This window comes from Podarcis vaucheri (genome assembly GCF_965113315.1).
Source record: "Podarcis vaucheri genome assembly, chromosome: 15".
Taxonomy (NCBI): domain Eukaryota; kingdom Metazoa; phylum Chordata; class Lepidosauria; order Squamata; family Lacertidae; genus Podarcis; species Podarcis vaucheri.
Genome location: NC_138753.1, coordinates 3,415,672 through 3,435,489, shown reverse-complemented (window position 1 = coordinate 3,435,489; position 19,818 = coordinate 3,415,672). Strand labels below are relative to the sequence as shown.

Genomic DNA, 19,818 nt, shown 5'->3' with positions numbered 1-19,818 from the left:
ATGATCAAATATTCCAAAAGGACTGGAGTAAATTTATACAATATTTGAAAGATTATTGTAAGCAATTAACATCACTAGCAGGGTTGTCTGAAGACTTGTAATGAGAAATTTTCTGTCTTTCTATTTTTATTTAAATTTTGAGCTGTTGAGTGCAATTAGAATTGGAAAACATACAAAATGCAATGATATAAAGGTTAATTTTGAAAGCCATGAGGAGGGAGGGAGGGAAGGAAGTCAATAGGCTCTAAAGAGCCAAAGTGGTAAAGTGGATAATGAAGATGTGAATGTATAATATTAAATGGAAAATAAATAAAAATTAGATAGATAGATAGATAGATAGATAGATAGATAGATAGATAGACAGACAGACAGACAGATAGATAGTTTTTGGGGTGTGAGGGATTCCAGTCTGCTATTATTTTTTGCGACTGGACAACATTCAACTTGGTAAGTCTACATTGCATGAAGAAGCACATCAACTGGTTTTGGAAAGCCAAAGAACTTTAATTTTACCTCCTGTTAACGTCAGGTCATGCTAAATAATACGAATAACAATAATTTATAATATAGCAGCAAGTAGTTGGCGATCATTCGTAATGATTTTGCACACACTTCACTCAATCATATTAATTTAACCGAAATATATTCTGAATTCCCCCAAGTCGTGCTACAACTTTTTATCAGCTCGCAGTTTTGGAATTTGAAAGTCGAAAAATTCAACACGTCCTTTGTGAGGGTGGGAGTCCTTTACCTCTTTGGAAATGCAGGGAGCGTACCCATGAGAGGGAAAAACCCCATAACTGAAAGAAAGCAGCATTCCTCACACACACAACCCATCCCTGAACTATGAGCCGGTGAATGTGAAGCCCCTGCCTTAAGAGCCCTGGGCACTGTCAAAGGCAGAGCCATGGGAGCCTGACCAGACCCCTCCTGGGCGGCCATCTTGGCCAGAGATGGCGGAAGCAACAGGCAAAAGTATAACAGCTGCCTCAGAGCAGGGAGTGGGCTGAGCAATGCTGAGGAACGCCGCTCATGACACTTGGGAAAGGCAGTGTGGATTGTGTCCAGGGACTTCCAAAAGCGAGCCCTCAGGATCCTGCCCCTCACCCATAGGGTCCTTTAGCTGAGGAGTTTTCCCGCCATTTTCCTTCCTCGCCCTCATGGCGGTGCCAGAATCTCAGGCTCAGAATGGTTCCCTTTAGAGGGCTGCCTTTTCTCTCCCTGCAAGGCATGGAGGGCCAAGGGAACGTTTTCAAGGCTAAAGCCTCCCGAGGGCTGCTGTCAAATAAGTGCATAAACACCCGTTCCCTTGGGAAATGTTTTTCGTGGGGATTCAAAAGGCTATCTCTCCCTCGCTTCCCGCCATGTGGGGTAGCTTACTTAGTTATATACACTTGATCATAAGAAAAAACCTCAGAGCGGTTTACAAAAAGAAGGGAGACCCTTTGAGGTTGGTTTTTTTAAAAAAACACAACCAAATGGTGTATAGTTTTTATGAAATAATATTAATCAGTACGTGGAGGCATCTGCAAAGGCAGCTGGTCTTTCTAAATAGCTTCAGAATAAAATAAATTCATTTAATTACCTCATGAGGAGTTTTAGGGCTCCTCTAGAGGATGGGTTAGAATTACCCTGCTGCACAAAACCACAAAATGGGCTTTTCCTAATTCTAGTTTCATGAGGATTTTCCCTTAGCTATTGAAAATGTATAGTGGCATTTCTTTTCTCCTGGGTTTCAATTCATTGACTTAAGGAACCCCTGAAATACTCTCAGTAGAGTTTAGTTTTCTGCACAATACATGTAACTTGGATGTGGTTTGAACATGAGGGCAGATGCAACCTCAAGTGCTAGTCTGGTGTGTGTTTTTTCTGCCTACAGCTTGACAGTTCAGTACAAAATAAAGTGTACAATTTAAATGTAAAACACATTTTCTTCATTCCTTTATTTGCCAGACAGTCCCTTTGGAATTTTGTTCTGAAGAAGTCTTTAGTAGGATCAAGGACGCGAAGGTGCTTCTTTCTGTATTGCCCAATTTCACATGCGCCAACCAACATCAGAAAATTCAGAGAAGTGCAAATTTCATAGGACAGCTGTCCTTCAACCCGTGATTGTTTCAGGAAGTGTGAATTAGGTTGTTACACAATGAAGTGAAAACAAAAATGGGGGCCAGGGGGTCAGAGAAGGTGTGGAGTCCATTTTCATTTGTAGGGTGTCGACTAAAAAAACAGCCAATTTGCTCCCGCAAAAGGTAGTGATGGGCACAAACCTGGATGGATTTAAATAAGGATTAGGGGAATTCATGGAGGATATCAATGGCCGTGTTTTCCCTAAACTATCAGAAGCAGGATGCGTCTGAATAAATGTTGCTGGCAATCTCAGGTGGGCAGAGCGTTTTTGCACTCATGCCCTGCTTTAGGGTTGGCCACTGTGAGAAGAAGATGCTAGACTAGATAGGCCTGATCCTGCGGCCAGGCTCTTCCTCGGTTCTTAGGCTGAGACTCTTCGACAGGAGACTGAATAATCCTTCATCTAAGGCAAGACTGTCAGCACAAATCTGTAAATGACATGGAACTTGGGTCTGAGTCACGGCCTTAGCGGTGGCCAGGCTGCTCCAGCTAAGCTCTTGCACTTCACGGCTTAAGGAACGTCGCTGTTAATGTGGCCCGAATAATTCACCGAGTCTTCCTGGTGGCTTTCTCTCACTCACTGACTTCTGTCACGCAAGGGTATTTGCTCCTCCTCTGCTTCTGACGCCGCCATGTTTGTCATCCCCTGTGATACCCAGCTCCATAGACGCTTCCCTGGAACAGGAAACAGAAGAAGGGGGAAGCATCTGTCAAGACTGTCGAGCAGGGACAGGCAAGTCCTCAAACAGAGAAGCAGTCAATGGGTTAGGAGCATAGCTGTCAACATTTCACTTTTCTTGCAAGGAATCCTATTCGGAATAAGGGAATTTCCCTTTAAAAAAGGGAAACATTGACAGCTATGGTTAGGAGGGGCCACAGCTGGGCGGCAGAACACCTGCTTCGTATGTAGAATTCAGTCCCTGGCATCATCTCCTGAAATCTTTCTGCCTGTTGCTGCATGCCTGCTGATGCCTTTGTGTAAAACTCTATGTATACTTTTGTCTGGAATGATGGTGCCTCAAAGAGTTTGCAGTAAAAGAGAGCACATATACCTTCCCCCGAATTGCATTTTCCTCATTGTTATTTTATGGTGTTCATTCTCTTATAATTATAATAAAACACTTTTAAAAAAACATGAAAATGCCTAGCATCCCTTTGCCTGTTGCCAGGAGAGGCGCTGCTACTCATTTAGTAAATAATGTTGAGCTAGATGAAACAGTGGTCTAAGGCAGTTTTGTGTGCTTCTATGTCAATTCTTTGTTCAGAACCATGAGGACTAGAACCTTCTTTCATTTTTAGTGGAAATACTGCAGATGCCAATCCCTGACATCTCCTGATAGAATGATCAGGAAACAGGTAGTGGTTAAGACCTCTCTCTCTGTTATATCCTGGAGGGCCACTGCTGGTCAGAATATAGATGGGTTACATGGACAGATATATCAAGTCAGACTAAAGTCAGGTTCCTATGATCAGGGAATACGGGATTGAATATATATCTCTTTCTCTCTCTCTATCTCTCTCTCTATCTATCTCTATCTCTATATATCTGCCTGTATATTTGACTTCTATTCAGCAGCATTTGATGCTGCAAGCAAGGAACTTTGAAATCTCTTTTTTCTGGGTCTACTAAAAAGATTTCTCAAGGGCAGAAACTATAGTAAGTGTAGAGAGAGTGGGTATGACTTCAAGAATATTATTTGTTGTCCATAAACAGAAGCACTGTTTTTATGCGTATGCTGCAACATTTTGCTGCAGGCCCATTTGTGGGAATAATGTTCATTCACCTTACATGGTTGGTGTAAGGCAGGGGTAGTGAACATCACCCCAGGGGACTGAAGTGGTCCTCTGAAAACACCCCCTCAAGATCTAACAAATATGGAAATGGCTAAAAAAAGATTTTTTAAAAAATAATAATAAACACAGTGCTGGAGAGGGTGAAAAAGTTTAAACCTTTCCACCATGTCCAGAGGCCTAGTCATCTATTGAATGTATCCCCATCTACACACTTGAGGAATGGGAGGCTAAAAAATTTCATTTTTTCCCCTTTTCTTTCTTCTTCTTCTTCTTCTTTTTTTTTTTTTTGCCAGATGAATTCACTCAGCTGATATGAGACTTTCCCCTAGGACCAGTTTCCTGATTTGACATAGCAACATCAGCACCAGCTGGCATGGTCCTGTGGTGCTGTCCAATGACCTCTCGTGCCACAGAGGTTTCCCTGATGGTGCATTAATGGCTCTGAAGGCAGGAAGGTAAGCAAACCTTTTGAGTAATAGAGGGATGGGGAATTTGTGGCCATCCAAATTTCGTTGGACCACAATTTCCACCACCCCAACCAAGGGACATACTAGCTGTGACTGATGGGTTCTGGAGTTTAATAGCACAAGGACGATCATAGGTTACCCATGTCTGCAGTTGGGTTTTGCTCTTTATTTACCTTTTGACACCATCTCACTGTGGTCTGAGTCTGTAGGATCCTCCTTGAGTGTTCCCAATTCTTTCTTCCAGTTATCCCAATCTACCTCTTCCACACTACAAAACACATACAAACACAAATGAACAATGAACTGCCCGAATCCCATAAGGTGCCCTATGGGTTTGCAACCGTGTGGGGCATGGCCGAACTCACCGGAAAAAATATCTCTTATCTTTCTCTTCTTCAGAGCCGATAGACAGCTGGCAACCAGATCTCTTGGGCCTCTGCCAATACCAAAACCAGTTTTTCTCCAACTCCATAATAGCAATCGCTCTCTGTGGATGCAATAAAGGAAGAATGAACATCTCACAATTACCTTCCCACCATCTTAGATCCATAGGGGAGATCTGTCTCTTTGCTCCATACACTTATTTGACATTGGTCCATCTAGCAGTGGCTCTCTTGGGTTTTAGGAAGCAGAGATTTCCAGCCCCTGAACTGCTGTTCTGCTTGTAGACTTTGTTGGCCACTTTGGAACAGGATGCTGAACTAAATGGGCTTTTAATCTGATCTTGTTCCTTATGTGTGAATCCTTCGTCAGGGCTGAGCTAACAGACAGCTGTCAGAGTGGGATCAAGGGTTGGAGAGTGAGGAGCCAGGAATTTATGTATTTATTTATTTTCAGCCATTGTATGCTGCACACAATAGCTTTATTTTCCCAAAGCAATGCCCAGTGGTTTTGGACTTGCCTGCAGCTTCCAAACGCCTTCACTGTGTCCAGAGAGTTTGGTGACCGTCTCGCTCATCAAGGCAATCAGCATGTTCAGAAGGAGGATGTAAGTCATGATGACATAGAAGAGCAGGAGGAGCATCACAAAGTAATTGAACTTCAGGTTCTCGTGAAACTCCAACTCCCCCATCCCAATGGTGAACTTGAACAGCTCCAGGGAAGTTTGCAGGAGCCCGGAATACTTGACTTGGTCTTTGTCATCACTGTTGACGAGGGAAGACCCATTCTGGACTGGCTGGGGAGGCTCCCCGGTAAGTATGACAAGGGCTGAAGTGATAAATCAGAATATTCAAACCAAGAGGCCCTTAGAGACCTTGAAAACATCTCTGTTTGTACCAGAATCCAGTCCCAAAATACAGGTAGAATTCTGGTTGCTGCCACCCATTCCTGCTGCAACAAGTAGAAGAGTTTGGATTTGATATCCCGCCTTTCACTCCCTTGAAGGAGTCTCAAAGCGGCTAACATTCTCCTTTCCCTTCCTCCCCCACAACAAACCCTCTGTGAGGTGAGTGGGGCTGAGAGACTTCAGAGAAGTGTGACTGGCCCAAGGTCACCTAGCAGCTGCATGTGGAGGAGCGGAGACGCGAACCCGGTTCCCCAGATTACGAGACTACCGCTCTTAACCACTACACCACACTGGCTACACCACAACAGGTAGAGACTTACCTGTTGAAAAGCCAAAGAGGAAAATCAAATAGACCATGAGGAAATGGAAGACGTCCCGCAGAATAGCCTGGAACACAGAGCAGGATATATGGAAAGTGAATCAAGGGACCACAGCATGGTGTAGTGGATAAGAGTATAGAAATTAAGAATGGGAAGAGACCCAGGTTCAGATCTTTGCCCCAGCATGAAATTCAAGTGGATGAACTTGGGCCTGACAGCAGGGCCAGCATCACAACTGAGGTGACATGATTCCTACTAGGCCAGGAGAAGGAGGAGAAGGACTGGATTGAAACCAGACTTTGCTTTGCAAATACGCTAGCAGTTTTTATTGGACTGGTGTTCTACCAACCTTGTGTATCATGACAATGTAGATCCCGGTCTGCTGAAAGCCTCGCATGTAATACAGCAGGTTTATCCAGCCGAGCAGGAGGGAGGAAACCATCCAAGGCACGTAATCTTCCAGCCCTGCAAGGTACATCACTGCCGAAACCAGCAGGGTCACTGACTGCAACAGCCTGAGAGAAAATGAGAGGGATGCAGAGATGATCCCTGCTTAGAGGTTTCCTTTACAAATAAGGCATGCAAAATCTGTTTGATATACCTTGCAGAATTCCACAAGGAAGCCAGAGAAGGCACCTTTGAGGCATAGAAGAGTCTCCTTGGCCTGCCTAACACACAAAAGCTAAGCCATGTGCCCCAGCTAAGCATGAATGAGTGAGAAAAGGGGAAATTGCAGCCTCTTCACTCCTCCCTCGATCCAGAGCTAAGCCATGGCTTGGAGAATGCACTACGTCCAAAGCTGGGCTTGTGATTTGCACCCCTGCCGGACAAACCATGAGGGATGAAGCAAGAACAAACCACATTTAATGCTTGACTGCAAAAAATAAAAAAAACTCAAAGTGGTTTATGAAATGCAGGAAGCAATGAAATAATCAGTAAAAACGGTTGAAAACAACTATTTAAAATACTAATTAATAAATAATAAAATTCTCCTAGGATGCACACTTCTGTAGAGAAATGCAGATTGGGAAGGAAGGCTGTACTGCAGGACTCAACTCCTATTCTTTCAGAAAGTGCAAATTGTTAAATACTGAAAACATTGAAATGTCTTGAAATACAAACTGAATCAGTCAAAATTATTGTACGTGACAGCAGGCTATTGTGGGAGAAATGGGGGGGGGAGATTTTGTTGTGGATGTTTTTGTGAGCTTATACAAAACAAGGCAGGTATGGAAAGCAGAGCTATCCCCTATAAAATGATGGATCCATCAAGGATTCTGTGTAGATTAGCCAAAGCTTCACTTGATTCTGGGCTTCCTTTCTCCTCCGCAAACGAAACAGGGAGAACATTTGAATAGTAAACCACCTCCACCCATAATGGTCTCTTGCCCACATGCCCCCCCCAACATACAGGAAAATCTCGATGTAGCCATCCTGAAGCAGACTTTTGAGTGACAGGCGTCTTCTCCACAGATAAATGGTCTAAAAAGCAAATGGACAGGAACACTCTTGTCAATACAGCAGCAATAGTGCAGTGGCAAATTCAGAAGCGCAAGATCCCTTCACGATAGTCACAACTAAGTCTACACAACCTTCTAAAATTATACAATATTAATTAGTGATGCATTGCAATGATCAGTGCAGATACCCACGTGTCACCTTTCAGCCAGGTGTACTGTTTTTGATGTATATACACAGGCATACTGTGTATATACACCCTTTCATACTGATGGAGCAGCCCTAGGATGCTGGAGACAGGAGTCCTTCTGAGACCCTGCTGCAGAAATACAGTGGTACCTCAGGTTACATATGCTTCAGGTTACATACGCTTCAGGTTACAGACTCCGCTAACCCAGAAATAGGGCTTCAGGTTAAGAACTTTGCTTCAGGATGAGAACAGAAATTGTGCTCCGGAAGCACGGCAGCAGCAGGAGGCCCCATTAGCTAAAGTGGTGCTTCAGGTTAAGACCAGTTTCAGGTTAAGTACGGACCTCTGGAACGAATTAAGTACTTAACCTGAGGTACCACTGTAATAAGGTGTATTTGCCCCTCCCCCCATGACCATAGCTGTCAACGTTTCCCTTTTTTAAGGAAAATTCCCTTATTCCGAATAGGATTCCTCTCAAGAAAAGGGAAAAGTTGACAACTACGCCCTTGACCCTAGACCACTACACTTCTGTACAGCAGGTTGAACCATCTGGTGGTGGTACAAAAAGAAGTCACTGAGCAGTAAATGGGTAAGCAGCTGAGTGGGTATTTATTTGCAAGCTTACTCGCCAGCTCCTCTAGCGTGGAGACGGACAACTTTATATTGTTATTTAAAGAGTGTTTTAAAGGTGATTTGACCAGAAGGATGACTGCCCTTGATATGTGCTTTCACTCATCCCAGGTTCACCTCTGGGCAATAAAATCCTGCAAAACCTAGTGACTAATCTGTGTCTCCTAAGGAAGCAGACCATGATCACTGCAGATGGTGACAGCAGTCACGAAATTAAAAGACGCCTGCTTCTTGGGAGAAAAGCTATGACAAACCTAGACAGCATCTTTAAAAGTAGAGACATCACCTTGCCGACAAAGGTCCGTATAGTAAAAGCTATGGTTTTCCCAGTAGTGATGTATGGAAGTGAGAGCTGGACCATAAAGAAGGCTGATCGCTGAAGAATTGATGCTTTTGAATTCTGGTGCTGGAGGAGACTCTTGAGAGTCCCATGGACTGCAAGAAGATCAAACCTATCCATTCTGAAGGAAATCAGCCCAGAGTGTTCACTGGAAGGACAGATCCTAAAGCTGAGGCTCCAATACTTTGGCCACCTCATGAGAAGAGAAGACTCCCTGGAAAAGACCCTGATGCTGGGAAAGATGGAGGGCGCAAGGAGAAGGGGACGACAGAGGACGAGATGGTTGGATGGTGTTCTTGAAGCTTCCAGCATGAGTTTGACCAAACTGAGGGGGGCAGTGGAAGACAGGAGTGCCTGGCGTGCTCTGGTCCATGGGGTCATGAAGAGTCAGACACGACCAAGCGACTAAACAACAACAACAAGGATGCAGAATGTTGGAAAGATTCCAGAAAGACAAAAGGAAGGATTTGTTCACACAGCTCAGAGCTCAATTGGCCACCAATTTGGGTGGCTTTAAAAGAGGATTAGATCAATTAACGGGGGAGGGAATTATCCGTGACTACAAGTCACAATGGCTGTGTCCTCCTTCCTCTGTTGGAGGCAGTGTGCTTCTGAAATCCAGTTATTGGGAATGTCAAGTTGGCTGTTGCACTCAGGACCTAACTGTGGGCTTCCTATTGGGAAATCTGGTTGATTAAAAAGGCTCCTCCTCCACAATGTATTAAGCCATCCTAATGGCTCACTTCTTTCTGTCCCCAACCCAGATTTTTAACTGCAGCCTTGTATTTCAGCACTGGGCAGGCAGCCATAGGAGACAAGGAATAACATGAATGCGAGTGAGCTGTTGCGTTATGAAGACATGTTTTATAAGCCCACAACAAACCAAAGCTATACATTGTGTTTACTTGGCAGAAAAATCAGTCTGTTGTGGTCGGCTCATATGTCCAAACTAGCCATAGTTAGGCTCAACAAACCATGGTTATGTGCAAACTGGGGTAGGGTATATATTTTGTTAATTCTTTTAAAATGAAATATTTGATGCTTTTCATTACTGCAGGCAGTCCTATTTTCTTCCGGCTTTCTGTAGCCAACCTAAGATGCAAAACAAAAAACAAAACACACACACACACACACATCCCAAACAGCAGCAGGAAGGGCAGGAAGAGTATGTTGTACCTGAGCAAATAGGAGATACACGCCTCCGATTAAGACAATGACCTGGCCAATGAGCCACAATACGTCTCCAGCAGCATTTGACACTGGAAAAGGAGGCTGGGATGATACAAGAAAAAAGAAAGGGGAGGTACATAAGTAACAGAGGAAGATAAAAGCAGTGCCAATCAGCTGATTGTCAGGGCTTGCAAAGTGCTGCACAGGACTCTGCCGGCACTGACCAGCTGGGCGGCAGTGCCTACAAGTTCCTTTTTGACCAGATTTGACTTGGACAGATCTGGCAGTTTCAGCTTCTCTTGGTTTCTCATTTATTCCAGTCTTTATTCTAGTCCTCCACATTTCTGCATCTGCTTATTTTTAATCTCATCAAAATGAATTTCATTTTTTTAAAGACATCATGAAAATTTATCCATGTGAATCTCTGCTGGCAATTTTTGCCTCAAATGCAGATTTTGGCACACCAACCGTCCCTAACATAACAAACTTTTGTATGTCATCTTCCCCTGATATATCCATAATAATGCACACTTGTTCATCTTTTGTACACGTTGCTTGGCTGCAGAACTGCAGTGAAAGATGCGGAGAAGAGTGAATTTCAAAGGATGACTGCATTTCAGTTCAGAAAGTGGAAATTAAGTAGGTTTGCCTTTCAGTGCGAACTGAATTGAATCTCTCTGCCACCCTTGCCCTACATCATGTATGGGCAGGTGGGTGAGGCTTGGCCCAAAAGGGCCTTGTAGAACAAACAGGGAGCTTCCACACTTCTGCCCTAGAGAGCCACCCTCCTCCTCTCTCTGCCTCCCTCTCTGTATCCCCCAAGCCCCAAAGCTGCTGTTACCTTCCCCTCCAGAGGCCGGTGATAAGCAACAGCTGAGAACACGGACATGAACAGCACATAGGAGAAAAAACTGATGTAAAATCTCATGGCAGCAAAGGAGTCCCATTTGCTTTGAAGGAGCTTGTTTATAGGTTCCAGGACCACCATCTTGTACCGCTTCTGTATGTAGGAAAAAGAAAGAAAGAAAGAAAGAAAGAAAGAAAGAAAGAAAGAAAGAAAGAAAGAAAGAAAGAAAGAAAGAAAATAATTCATTGATTCAGCCCCCCCATCCCTAGTTATTAGCCATGCTGAGGCTGCTGGCAGTTGGCACCCAAAAACATCTGGAGGGCCACAGGGTACCCTAGCCCTGCTCCAAGTTGCACAAAACCACAGCTTCTTCAGCGTGCAAACAGGTTGGCTGAATAAACTGTGGTTTTGCGCAACAAAGAGGCCTTTACTGGTGTGTGTTTCTTTACTTAAAGGTATTAAACTGCTTAATCATCTAAAATGTTCTAAGCCGTGTACAACAGTGCAAATCAGCACAAGAATGCCAAAATAATGCCATCAGAACAGAGATAAATAAACCTACTGGTACAGTGTTCATTCTTATAGACAGGACAGGAAAAACATGCAAATCTTTACAAGAAGTCAGTAGTGCATAATTGATTGTGCTTCAGTTATGGCACTGAGAAGGGCAACAGTAGAAAATGTTGGGGCTTGTGTCCATTTGTGGGTCACTGTCTTGTGATATTCTGTAGGTCATGGTGCTATGGATAACATTTTCCAGGCTAATCCCGTATTTTATATTACAGCTTTTTATGGGGAGAAGCCATTGATCAGGGTAACCTATTTCGTTTTCCCAAAATAAGTATCCACAAAGGCACCAAATCAAGATTCTCTAAGGCAAGAGTAGCCCTCCTGAATTAGGTTAATGGTCCATCTAGTTTCACACAGTGACCAACCAGGTGCCTATGGGAAGACCACAAAAAAATTATTCTTGTGGAGACTTCTTCAAAGAATAAATCAAGAACATAAGGGGCCTGTGTAAAATTTAAAAAAAAAAATGATGGGTGCAGAGCACTGAAAAGAAAACAAAGATGACACCAAGAAAATCTCCTGAAGAGAGAAGCCTAGATGTAGAGAGAACTGAAGGATCTCCCTTAGGGATTATTTTGAAGCAGACAAGTCACCTTTGTCGATCATCTCACCGGAGTATCGCTGCTGTAGGCAAGAATGTCCAACACAGAGTTCTCCTCATAGCTGTCAATGGAGGTCAGGTCATAGAGAGAGATGTGGACAGGCCCGTAGGTCCATTCAGTGAACTTCCGCGAAAGGTGACGATACTGCGGGTCTTTGATTTCGCGGTGAATAATGTTTTTGAAGATCTAGGAAGGACAGAAAAGGGGGAGGAATCTTCTTTGAGTTTTGCCTTCCAACATTTATCAATAGACAGCATCTGAGGCCCTTCTTTGTGCGCTCCCTCGATGAGAGATCTGGAGGGTGACAACATGAAAATGGGCCTTTTCTTTGGTGGCTCCCCATTTGTGGAATGCTCTCCTCAGGTAGGCCTACCTGGCACCTTCATCACACACCTTTAACCACTCAGTGAAAACATTTCTCTTCAACCAGGCCTTTGGCTGATTAAACAATCTATGGCCTTTTAAATGTGCCGGGGGGGTATTGTTTTTTCCGTTGTTATATTATGTATTTTGTGCATGAATGGTGGTATCAACAACAACAACAACAACAACACAGACCAACAACTCCTCAGTGTTCTGCTGGCATGTCTTCTCCAGAGTGACTTTAGGAGCCCATCCTGAGTGGCTGACTTACCTCCTTCCACTCTGATTGGCTCCAGTCAGCACAAAGGGTGGGAATACTTCTTCTCAGTGGCTAAAAAGTTCCCATTCCGTGCTGATTGGCAGCTCTGGGATACTGAAGAAGAAGACACTGGTAGCCTGCTATAATGGGTATTTGACCCCCTGTGACCCCCAGACCAAAACATCTCTGCCAGTAAGGGGTGTGGCTTAGAAAGAGATCCAAGGGCTGGGGAAAGAGCCTTGAAGAACTGCACCTGCCTCCTGGGACTGAGCCTCCCCATCCCTGGGACATGATATTCAAGTTTCTGCACTGTAATGGAGTTGTGAAATCATGTATCCCCTGGTACAAATCTTCTTAAATTGTCTTCTGCAAGTTGCCCTCTCAGTCTCAGCCTCCTACCTGGAGGTTGACAAAGCCACTTCCGCCCTACAGAGAAGGTGGGGTTGCGGGCTTCATGGCCCAGCCCACATGCGATTAGAAGGATTCCCAGCCGCGTCACTCCCTGGCCAGCCAATCGGCTGACACTGGGGGTGTGGCCTGCCCTATTTAAGGCAGGACGCGGCACCCGCAAGCTGTTCCGGTTCTGGAGGTTGACAACACTGACCTATCTTGTGTGGTCTGAATCTCTGCTAGCATGACATGAAGATGCCGCCTTCCAGATATTGTTGGACTTCCATCTCCATGTAGCCAGTGTAGCCAACAGCCAGGAGAATGATGGGAGCTGGAATCCAACAACATCTTGGAAGGTCACAGGTTCCTCAGCTCAGAAATACAATTTATGATAAGCTCCCAACTGACTTACCTCAATCTTTCCAGTCTTGACGGCCAGCGTCAAAGGGTTCAAGCCTTTCCTGTTGATTAATTCCTCCAGTTTCTGGCTCAGGTTGAGCGTAGCACTGTGCATCAGGATCTTGTTGTACATCCCGATCACCAGCTCCCTGTTCTTCTCATCCGCATCATCAGCCGCCATCACCAAGGCATGGAGGACTGTGTTGCCGAGGGAATCCCGCTCTGCCAGGTTGGCCTTCTGATGAGGATTATCCAAGAGATACCTGATCACTTCTGGTTGGTTGGTGCAAGCAGCTAAGGAGAGGGGAAGCTCACCTGGAGGAGGAAGGAGATAAACGGAAGCAAAGCTGGGAGAGGAATGGCTGCTTTTGGCACAAGTTACAAAAACTGAGCACCCACTTCAAGAATCTGTGACAGCAGACTTTAGGCACACAGTATCAACCTACCAAAGTAGAAGCATGCCCCTTTCTCCTGCTGGTGGAAGAACTTTCCACAGGCCTTGGCATGGACATCAGCGCCGTTCTCCACCAGGAGCTTGATCAGATCTAGATTCCTCTCCTCAATGGCAATGTGGAGTGCTGTGTGGCCTAGCAGAACAAAAATGGCATGAAAGAAAATCATTAAAGAAGTCAAACGTAGAAAACAAGCATGTTCTCCTACGCCTGAGTGGAGGAGTTCTTTTTTTAATGTTGTCTCTCCACCCCAAGGTCCTCACCTTTATAGAAGCTATCCTTACAAGCTACGTTGATCAGAGGCCTTGGGTTCTTGGTCTCCTTGTCTATCTTCAACAGCAAAGGGATGGTGGGGTTTGCCCCATCTTTTAAATTCAGCAAGGCCTTCATCAAGCAGGTCTTGCCCGTTTCTCCATCTGGAAGAGAAGGGAGTTCCATCCTTTCTTTGGAGAACTGCATCTCTTTTTTCTAACAAGGACAGTGTATAGGGCCATTCAAGTCTATCAAATGCTTTAAGAATATCCAAGAAAAGGGGAGCAGGAGGTGTATCTTATAATGTCTTCTGAGAAGAGCTGGATCCTAGGGCTAAGGATCCTGTTCCAAAGTATTCTAGAGGGCGAGAAGATCCCTGAATCTTGGAAATTGTCTCAAGTTTCCGTCATATTGAAACACAGCTGAACTGTGTTCCTATAGGTCAAAAGCACTAGTTGAGCAAGATGAAAATATTTAATATGCGATCTAGGAACAGAGATAAATAATTTCCTCACAAAATAGGTGCATAAAGATCAAGCAGACTTCATGCTGAGGTGCCATATAAGCAACTCCATCCATTCCAAATATTCAGGGAAGAGCCTATTTCAAAGAACATAGATGCTTTAAATTTGCATATGTATTGTGAATTGTGAATTAAGCAAGCTTGCATTTGTGAATCAAATGGAACTTCTCTGTCATTTCTCCTCTTGCCCATTATGCGCTCCCTGATCTTTTTCACCAGAAATACCAGGTATTGAACCAGGGACCTTCTGCAATCAAAGCAGATAACTGTACCTGTAACTGTGCTATGGGCCTTTATGATTTCCTCTACTACAGATTTTCCCAACCTGTGGGGTTGAAAACCCAAGCAGGTTTGAATCCTGCGTAAGGTCCAACATTCAGTTGACAGTAAATGGATGGGTCAACATAGCAAATAAATTTGGATTTGTGGCTTGCCATACCAAAAATGATGGGAACCACCAATCTACTCTATAGTTTGGGAAAGTTTGTCTTTTCTCTATGTGCTTGTACCCACCCTTAAAATAACGTAGCCAACTTTTGTATGTTGTTCCCTGAGACCAAAGAGCAGGTTTTTGTCTATGTTCAGATACTGTTGAACACCATTTTGAATCAGGTGTAACAGAATATACATTTCAAAACTGCACTGATTTTAAGCAATTTTTGCATGATGGTTCATGAGATCAAAGAGCCAGTTTGGGCCTAAGTCTGGATACAATTGGATCAAGGTGGAAGACTAACAATTCAAAACTGCACTGATTTTAACCACTTCTTTTTTTTTTACTTCTTTTTTTTTACAATTCCGAAGAAACGCCAGATGTGAATGTTAGTTAGTTAAAAACAACACAACCTCCCTGAGAAAATAATGTGATTTAGTACAGTGGTACCTCAGCTTAAGTATTTGATTCGTTCCGGAGGTCCGTACTTAACCTGAAGCACCACTTTAGCTAATGGGGCCTCCCGCTGCTGCCGCACCGCCGGAGCACGATTTCTGTTCTCATCCTGAAGCAAAGTTCTTAACCCGAGGTACTATTTCTGGGTTAGTGGAGTCTGTAACCTGAAGCGTATGTAACCTGAAGTGTACGTAACCCGAGGTACCACTGTAAATCACATTTCTCCACTCCAAACATCACTATCTGTCCTGATGGTCCTCATCAATCTTGCAAATAGTTCTGTGAAGCTTCAGAAGCTTGCCTATTCTTACATCAGGAAGAAGTTTTTTAAACAAAAACCCTAGCTCTCGGGCTCGTGCCTACCTGTGTACTCAGAGTTGGTAAGAAATTTGCCGGTTTTTCGCAAATAGTCCCCCAGTCCTTCCAGCTCCTCAGGGTTCCCCCTTACAATAGCACCAAAGAGGCGGCTCTTATTAAAAGTGTTCTCTTTACTGTGGGGGGAAAAATCAGAATGAACAAAGACCACAATCTGCAGTGTACATTTAAAGCAGTATTGTACTCTTTTAAACAGTCATGGCTTCCCCCAAAGAATCCTGTCATTTGTTAAGGATGTATTCTTAGGATACCCTAGTTCCCTTCGCAGGGTTACATTTTCCAGAGTTTTCTTAGAAGAGGAGCTAATCGCTAAAGCTCTCAGGGGGTTGTAGCTTTATTAAGAGTCTTCTGATTCTCATAACCTTTAGCAAATGATGGTTCCTGGGATTCTTTGAGGGAATCCGTAGCGGTTAAGGTGGTGTTTTAATGCTTCATAGTGCAGAGGTAACCTACATCCCTCTTTAGGCAGAATATAGTCCGGGAAGGACCATACCCCAGTGGTAGAGGCTCCTGCTCTGGATGGAGAAGGTCCCAAGTTAAATCCATGGAAACTTCTCCAAGCAGAGCTGGGAGTGACCCTGAAATTCCAAAGAGCCTCTGTGGACCAGTGGTGGTGAGGCAAATGGTGGTGTCAAGAGATGAACTTCTAGGCCTTATAGACAAACGGACAAATCACTTGTTCCAGAAGGCATTCACCAAAGAGCTCTTGAGGCGTTCAAATATGAAATTGCTGATCTTCTAACAAAAATCCGTAATGTCAGCCTCCATATCTGAGCACTGGAAAGTGACCAATGTAACACCCATTTTTTTTTAAGAAATGGACCTCTGGGAATTAACACAGGGAAAATGGTGGAAAGCATGATTAAAGATAGAATGACCAAGCATATAGATGATGCAGTAGATGATTCTGAAGAAGACATAAGCAAGGCTTCCACAAAGGTAAGTCCTGTCTATTTAACCTTTCAGAGCTCTTGAAGAGTGTCAACAAAGATATGGCTGGGAGCTCAGCAGCCAGCAGGACCAATAGTCAGCCATGATGGGAGTTATTGTCCACCAGCTTCCAGAGGCCCACAGATGTTCGCCATCCCTGCAGTAGATGGGTTGACTCCTGAAGGCAGCTGCTTACCTCAGATTGGGAGGAATCTTTATCCTAATCTTTGGAGATGGTGGACGTTCCGTCTCATAGGAGGTTTCCATGGGTCGCGGCTCTCCTTTCCCTCCAACTGCGTTCTTCTCCCTTGCCTCCACATTGTCCAAGGTGCCATCATCTATCTCCAGTATTGGTAAGTTATGCATCACGCCACTGAAAGTGCTGGCAAGAGAATAGAGCACCACAAGAAGGTTTATTTGATTTACAGCAAATAGATTGAATAGATTCTAGCTCTCGGGATTACAAAGAAAAGTGAGTTACAAAAAGGTCTGGCACATTCAGAGGTCCAGGAGCATGGAACTGCGCATAACAGAAGATGTATATATGCCAGAGCGGTACCTATTTATCTACTTGCACTTTGACGTGCTTTCGAACTGCTAGGTTGGCAGGAGCAGGGACCGAGCAACGGGAGCTCACCCCGGCGCGGGGATTCGAACCGCCAACCTTCTGATCAGCAAGTCCTAGGCTCTGTGGTTTAACCCACAGTGCCACCCGTGTTAGGAGATGCCTATTCCTCTCATAGTGCTACGATTCCCAGAGTGGTTTAACAATCAATCCGTCTTCCCAGGGAACTTTGGGAATTGAAGCTCTTTGAGGAGAATAGGGGTCTCGCAACAACTGCCAGTCACTCCTAATAAACTACACTTCCCAGAATTCTTTGGGAGAAGCCATGACTGCTTAAAGTGCTCTGGAGCTGCTTTAAATGTGCAAGGTAGAGGGAGCTTAAAGGCGAACTGACTCTTGATTTCTCCCCCATTCCAAATGAGACGGATTGTTCTTTTTTTTTGTTTGGCAGCCCTGTGAACTGCGTAACAACATTTTGATTCTCAATTGCTTCGTCTTTTTGCTGAGCAATGCTTTGAGAGCCATCTGCAACGACAAGCTTCCGACACACTCAGATAGAAACTAGGAAGAGGATGCGGCTGAGGGCGTTGCCTCCTGAGATGCAGGACCTAATGGAGTTACAAGACAACGGCAGCATTCATTATCAAGAGTGCCTCATGTCACATGCCTGCTGAAAGGGTGTGAGGCTTCAGATATAATTGCAGCAAGCAGGGAAAACGAGGGGGGGCTAGGAGGCTTTTCATGTGAGCCGCACAGTCTGATGTTGTGATGACCCCCGGACTTTAAAAAGAGGGTTAAACAAATTCATCAAGGATAAGACTATCAGTGTCTACTGGTAGCCACAATGGCTATATTCTCCTTCCACTGTTGGAGACCTCTCTGAATACCAGTTCCTGGGAACTACAAGGAGGGAGAGTTGCTGTTACGCTCAAGTCCCACTTATGGGATTCCCACTGGGGGCAACTGGTTGTCCACTGTGGGAACAGGATCCTGGCCTGATGCAACAACTGGACTCATCTGATGTTCTTAACCTCTTTCAAGCGCTCCAGGGCTCAACTGTGGAACCTGAGAGGCCCAAAAGAGCTTTTTTGACAACTATGTGCTTCATCATCATCACCATCATCATCATCACTGAACTGTACCCGGAGCTTTAGGAAGAAAAGAGGTACTCCATGACAGGCATAAATCTGACACATTCAGTGTAAACATGCGCACACAGAGAAACCATTGCTTCACCTCTAGGCCAATTTTCCAGCTGAAACTCAATGTTTTCAGTAATCTCTTTTCTAAAGAAAAGGAAAAAATCAGCCAGAAATATATGCCACTCCTGATTTCAAAGGTCACACCCTAATCTCAGACATGTGGGGGTGGGCATACGGCTTGGATAACTCCATGGCATGGGAAAGGCATTCTGCACACGCTCTGAAACACTCTCATTTTTTGCCTGAGAATAGCCAGACTTCATGCTTGGAATTTTAAAATGGTCTCATAGCACGATGAGGGGTGGGTTGTGGGTGGAGGGAGAACATTTTTCAGTCGCCATGGTCCACCTTCTGGAGACCACCTTGCAGTGGTGGGTGTGGCCCGGCGTAAAAGTAAGCAGAGCAACAGATGCAAAGCTTCTCTTTGCAAACGAAGCTGCATGTTTCCCACAATAGAAAAGTCAGAGGCTTTTGCATGCATATACCTCTATCTAGGCAACTAAGAGGCATTATGATGGTTCAAGAAGGGCGTGGCCTGGGGAGGCTCCTGGGGGCCACATTGAAAGACACGGGGGGCCACATTCACATCCCTGAGGTTCCCCATCCCTGCCATAGACTGGGGGCTTTCCCTGGATTAAATTAAGCTCTGCATGTTTAGTTATAGGCGAGGCTTTTGAGGGAGGGGAAGGGAGAAGGAAATAATGGTTTATAATGTACTTACTCCACAGAGGGATTCCACCCGGTCTCAGTGCACAGGTCTCCTTTATCCTGCCGAGCAAACGATGCCCCGCAAATGCCAGCAATATTTCAAATGTCACGCTTTTTGGATTCACAACCCCTCCGCTGTTGGGCTGCAGATGCTGATTCTTCTGTTTAAAAAGAATTAAAAGGAAAGAAAAGCAACCTTGGCTTTCCTCACTTGCACACCAGCAAAAGATCCATTTTTTCCCTGGCACAGCATTTGTTCTACCCAACCCGATGAAGAACCTGCCGCGTTCTGAAACCCCGTAGCTACTTGCAGACGGTTATGTCGGAGGCAATCCAGAGGAAGTGGTTATTATCGACTGCCTGTTCCCATAAAGAGAATGACAATTGCATTTAGAAGACTGATGGGTGTGGGAATCGTTCCACGTTTCAGAGATGCTGGGATATTGCTAATATCTGTCTGCTTGCCTCCTGCCAAGGCGGAGAAACAGAGTCACGCAAGGCCCCCATTGAAAATAAGATTTCCTCCTTTTTTGTTAGTTCCCCTTTTTATGCTTGTGGTTTCACCACTCGTGCACATCACAAGTTATCTGGAAATGCCACCCTTTGGGCGGAAAGGCACCAAGCACAGCTACACTCACTGCCAGACCTGCTTATTGAGAAAGTAAGTGTGCTTTCCCTCATGCTTATAAATTGAGATGAAAACATGAA

At 44.6% G+C, this 19,818-nt stretch overlaps 1 protein-coding gene across 1 annotated transcript; it reads right to left on the bottom strand.

The window, feature by feature from the left end:
• Positions 1-483: 483 nt before the first annotated feature.
• LOC309520222 (transient receptor potential cation channel subfamily V member 2-like) lies at positions 484-19,572 on the bottom strand. Its single transcript, XM_082201772.1, has 16 exons — positions 19,124-19,572; positions 16,832-17,017; positions 15,694-15,821; positions 13,930-14,082; positions 13,661-13,801; positions 13,228-13,529; positions 11,813-11,989; positions 10,626-10,784; positions 9,791-9,886; positions 7,408-7,478; positions 6,346-6,511; positions 5,997-6,063; positions 5,286-5,597; positions 4,754-4,871; positions 4,562-4,656; positions 484-2,802 (listed from the first exon to the last, which is right to left on the bottom strand). Exons 2-16 carry the CDS (start codon positions 16,999-17,001, stop codon positions 2,705-2,707), a joined length of 2,253 nt encoding a protein of 750 aa, XP_082057898.1. The 5' UTR covers positions 17,002-17,017; positions 19,124-19,572; the 3' UTR covers positions 484-2,704.
• Positions 19,573-19,818: the final 246 nt, after the last annotated feature.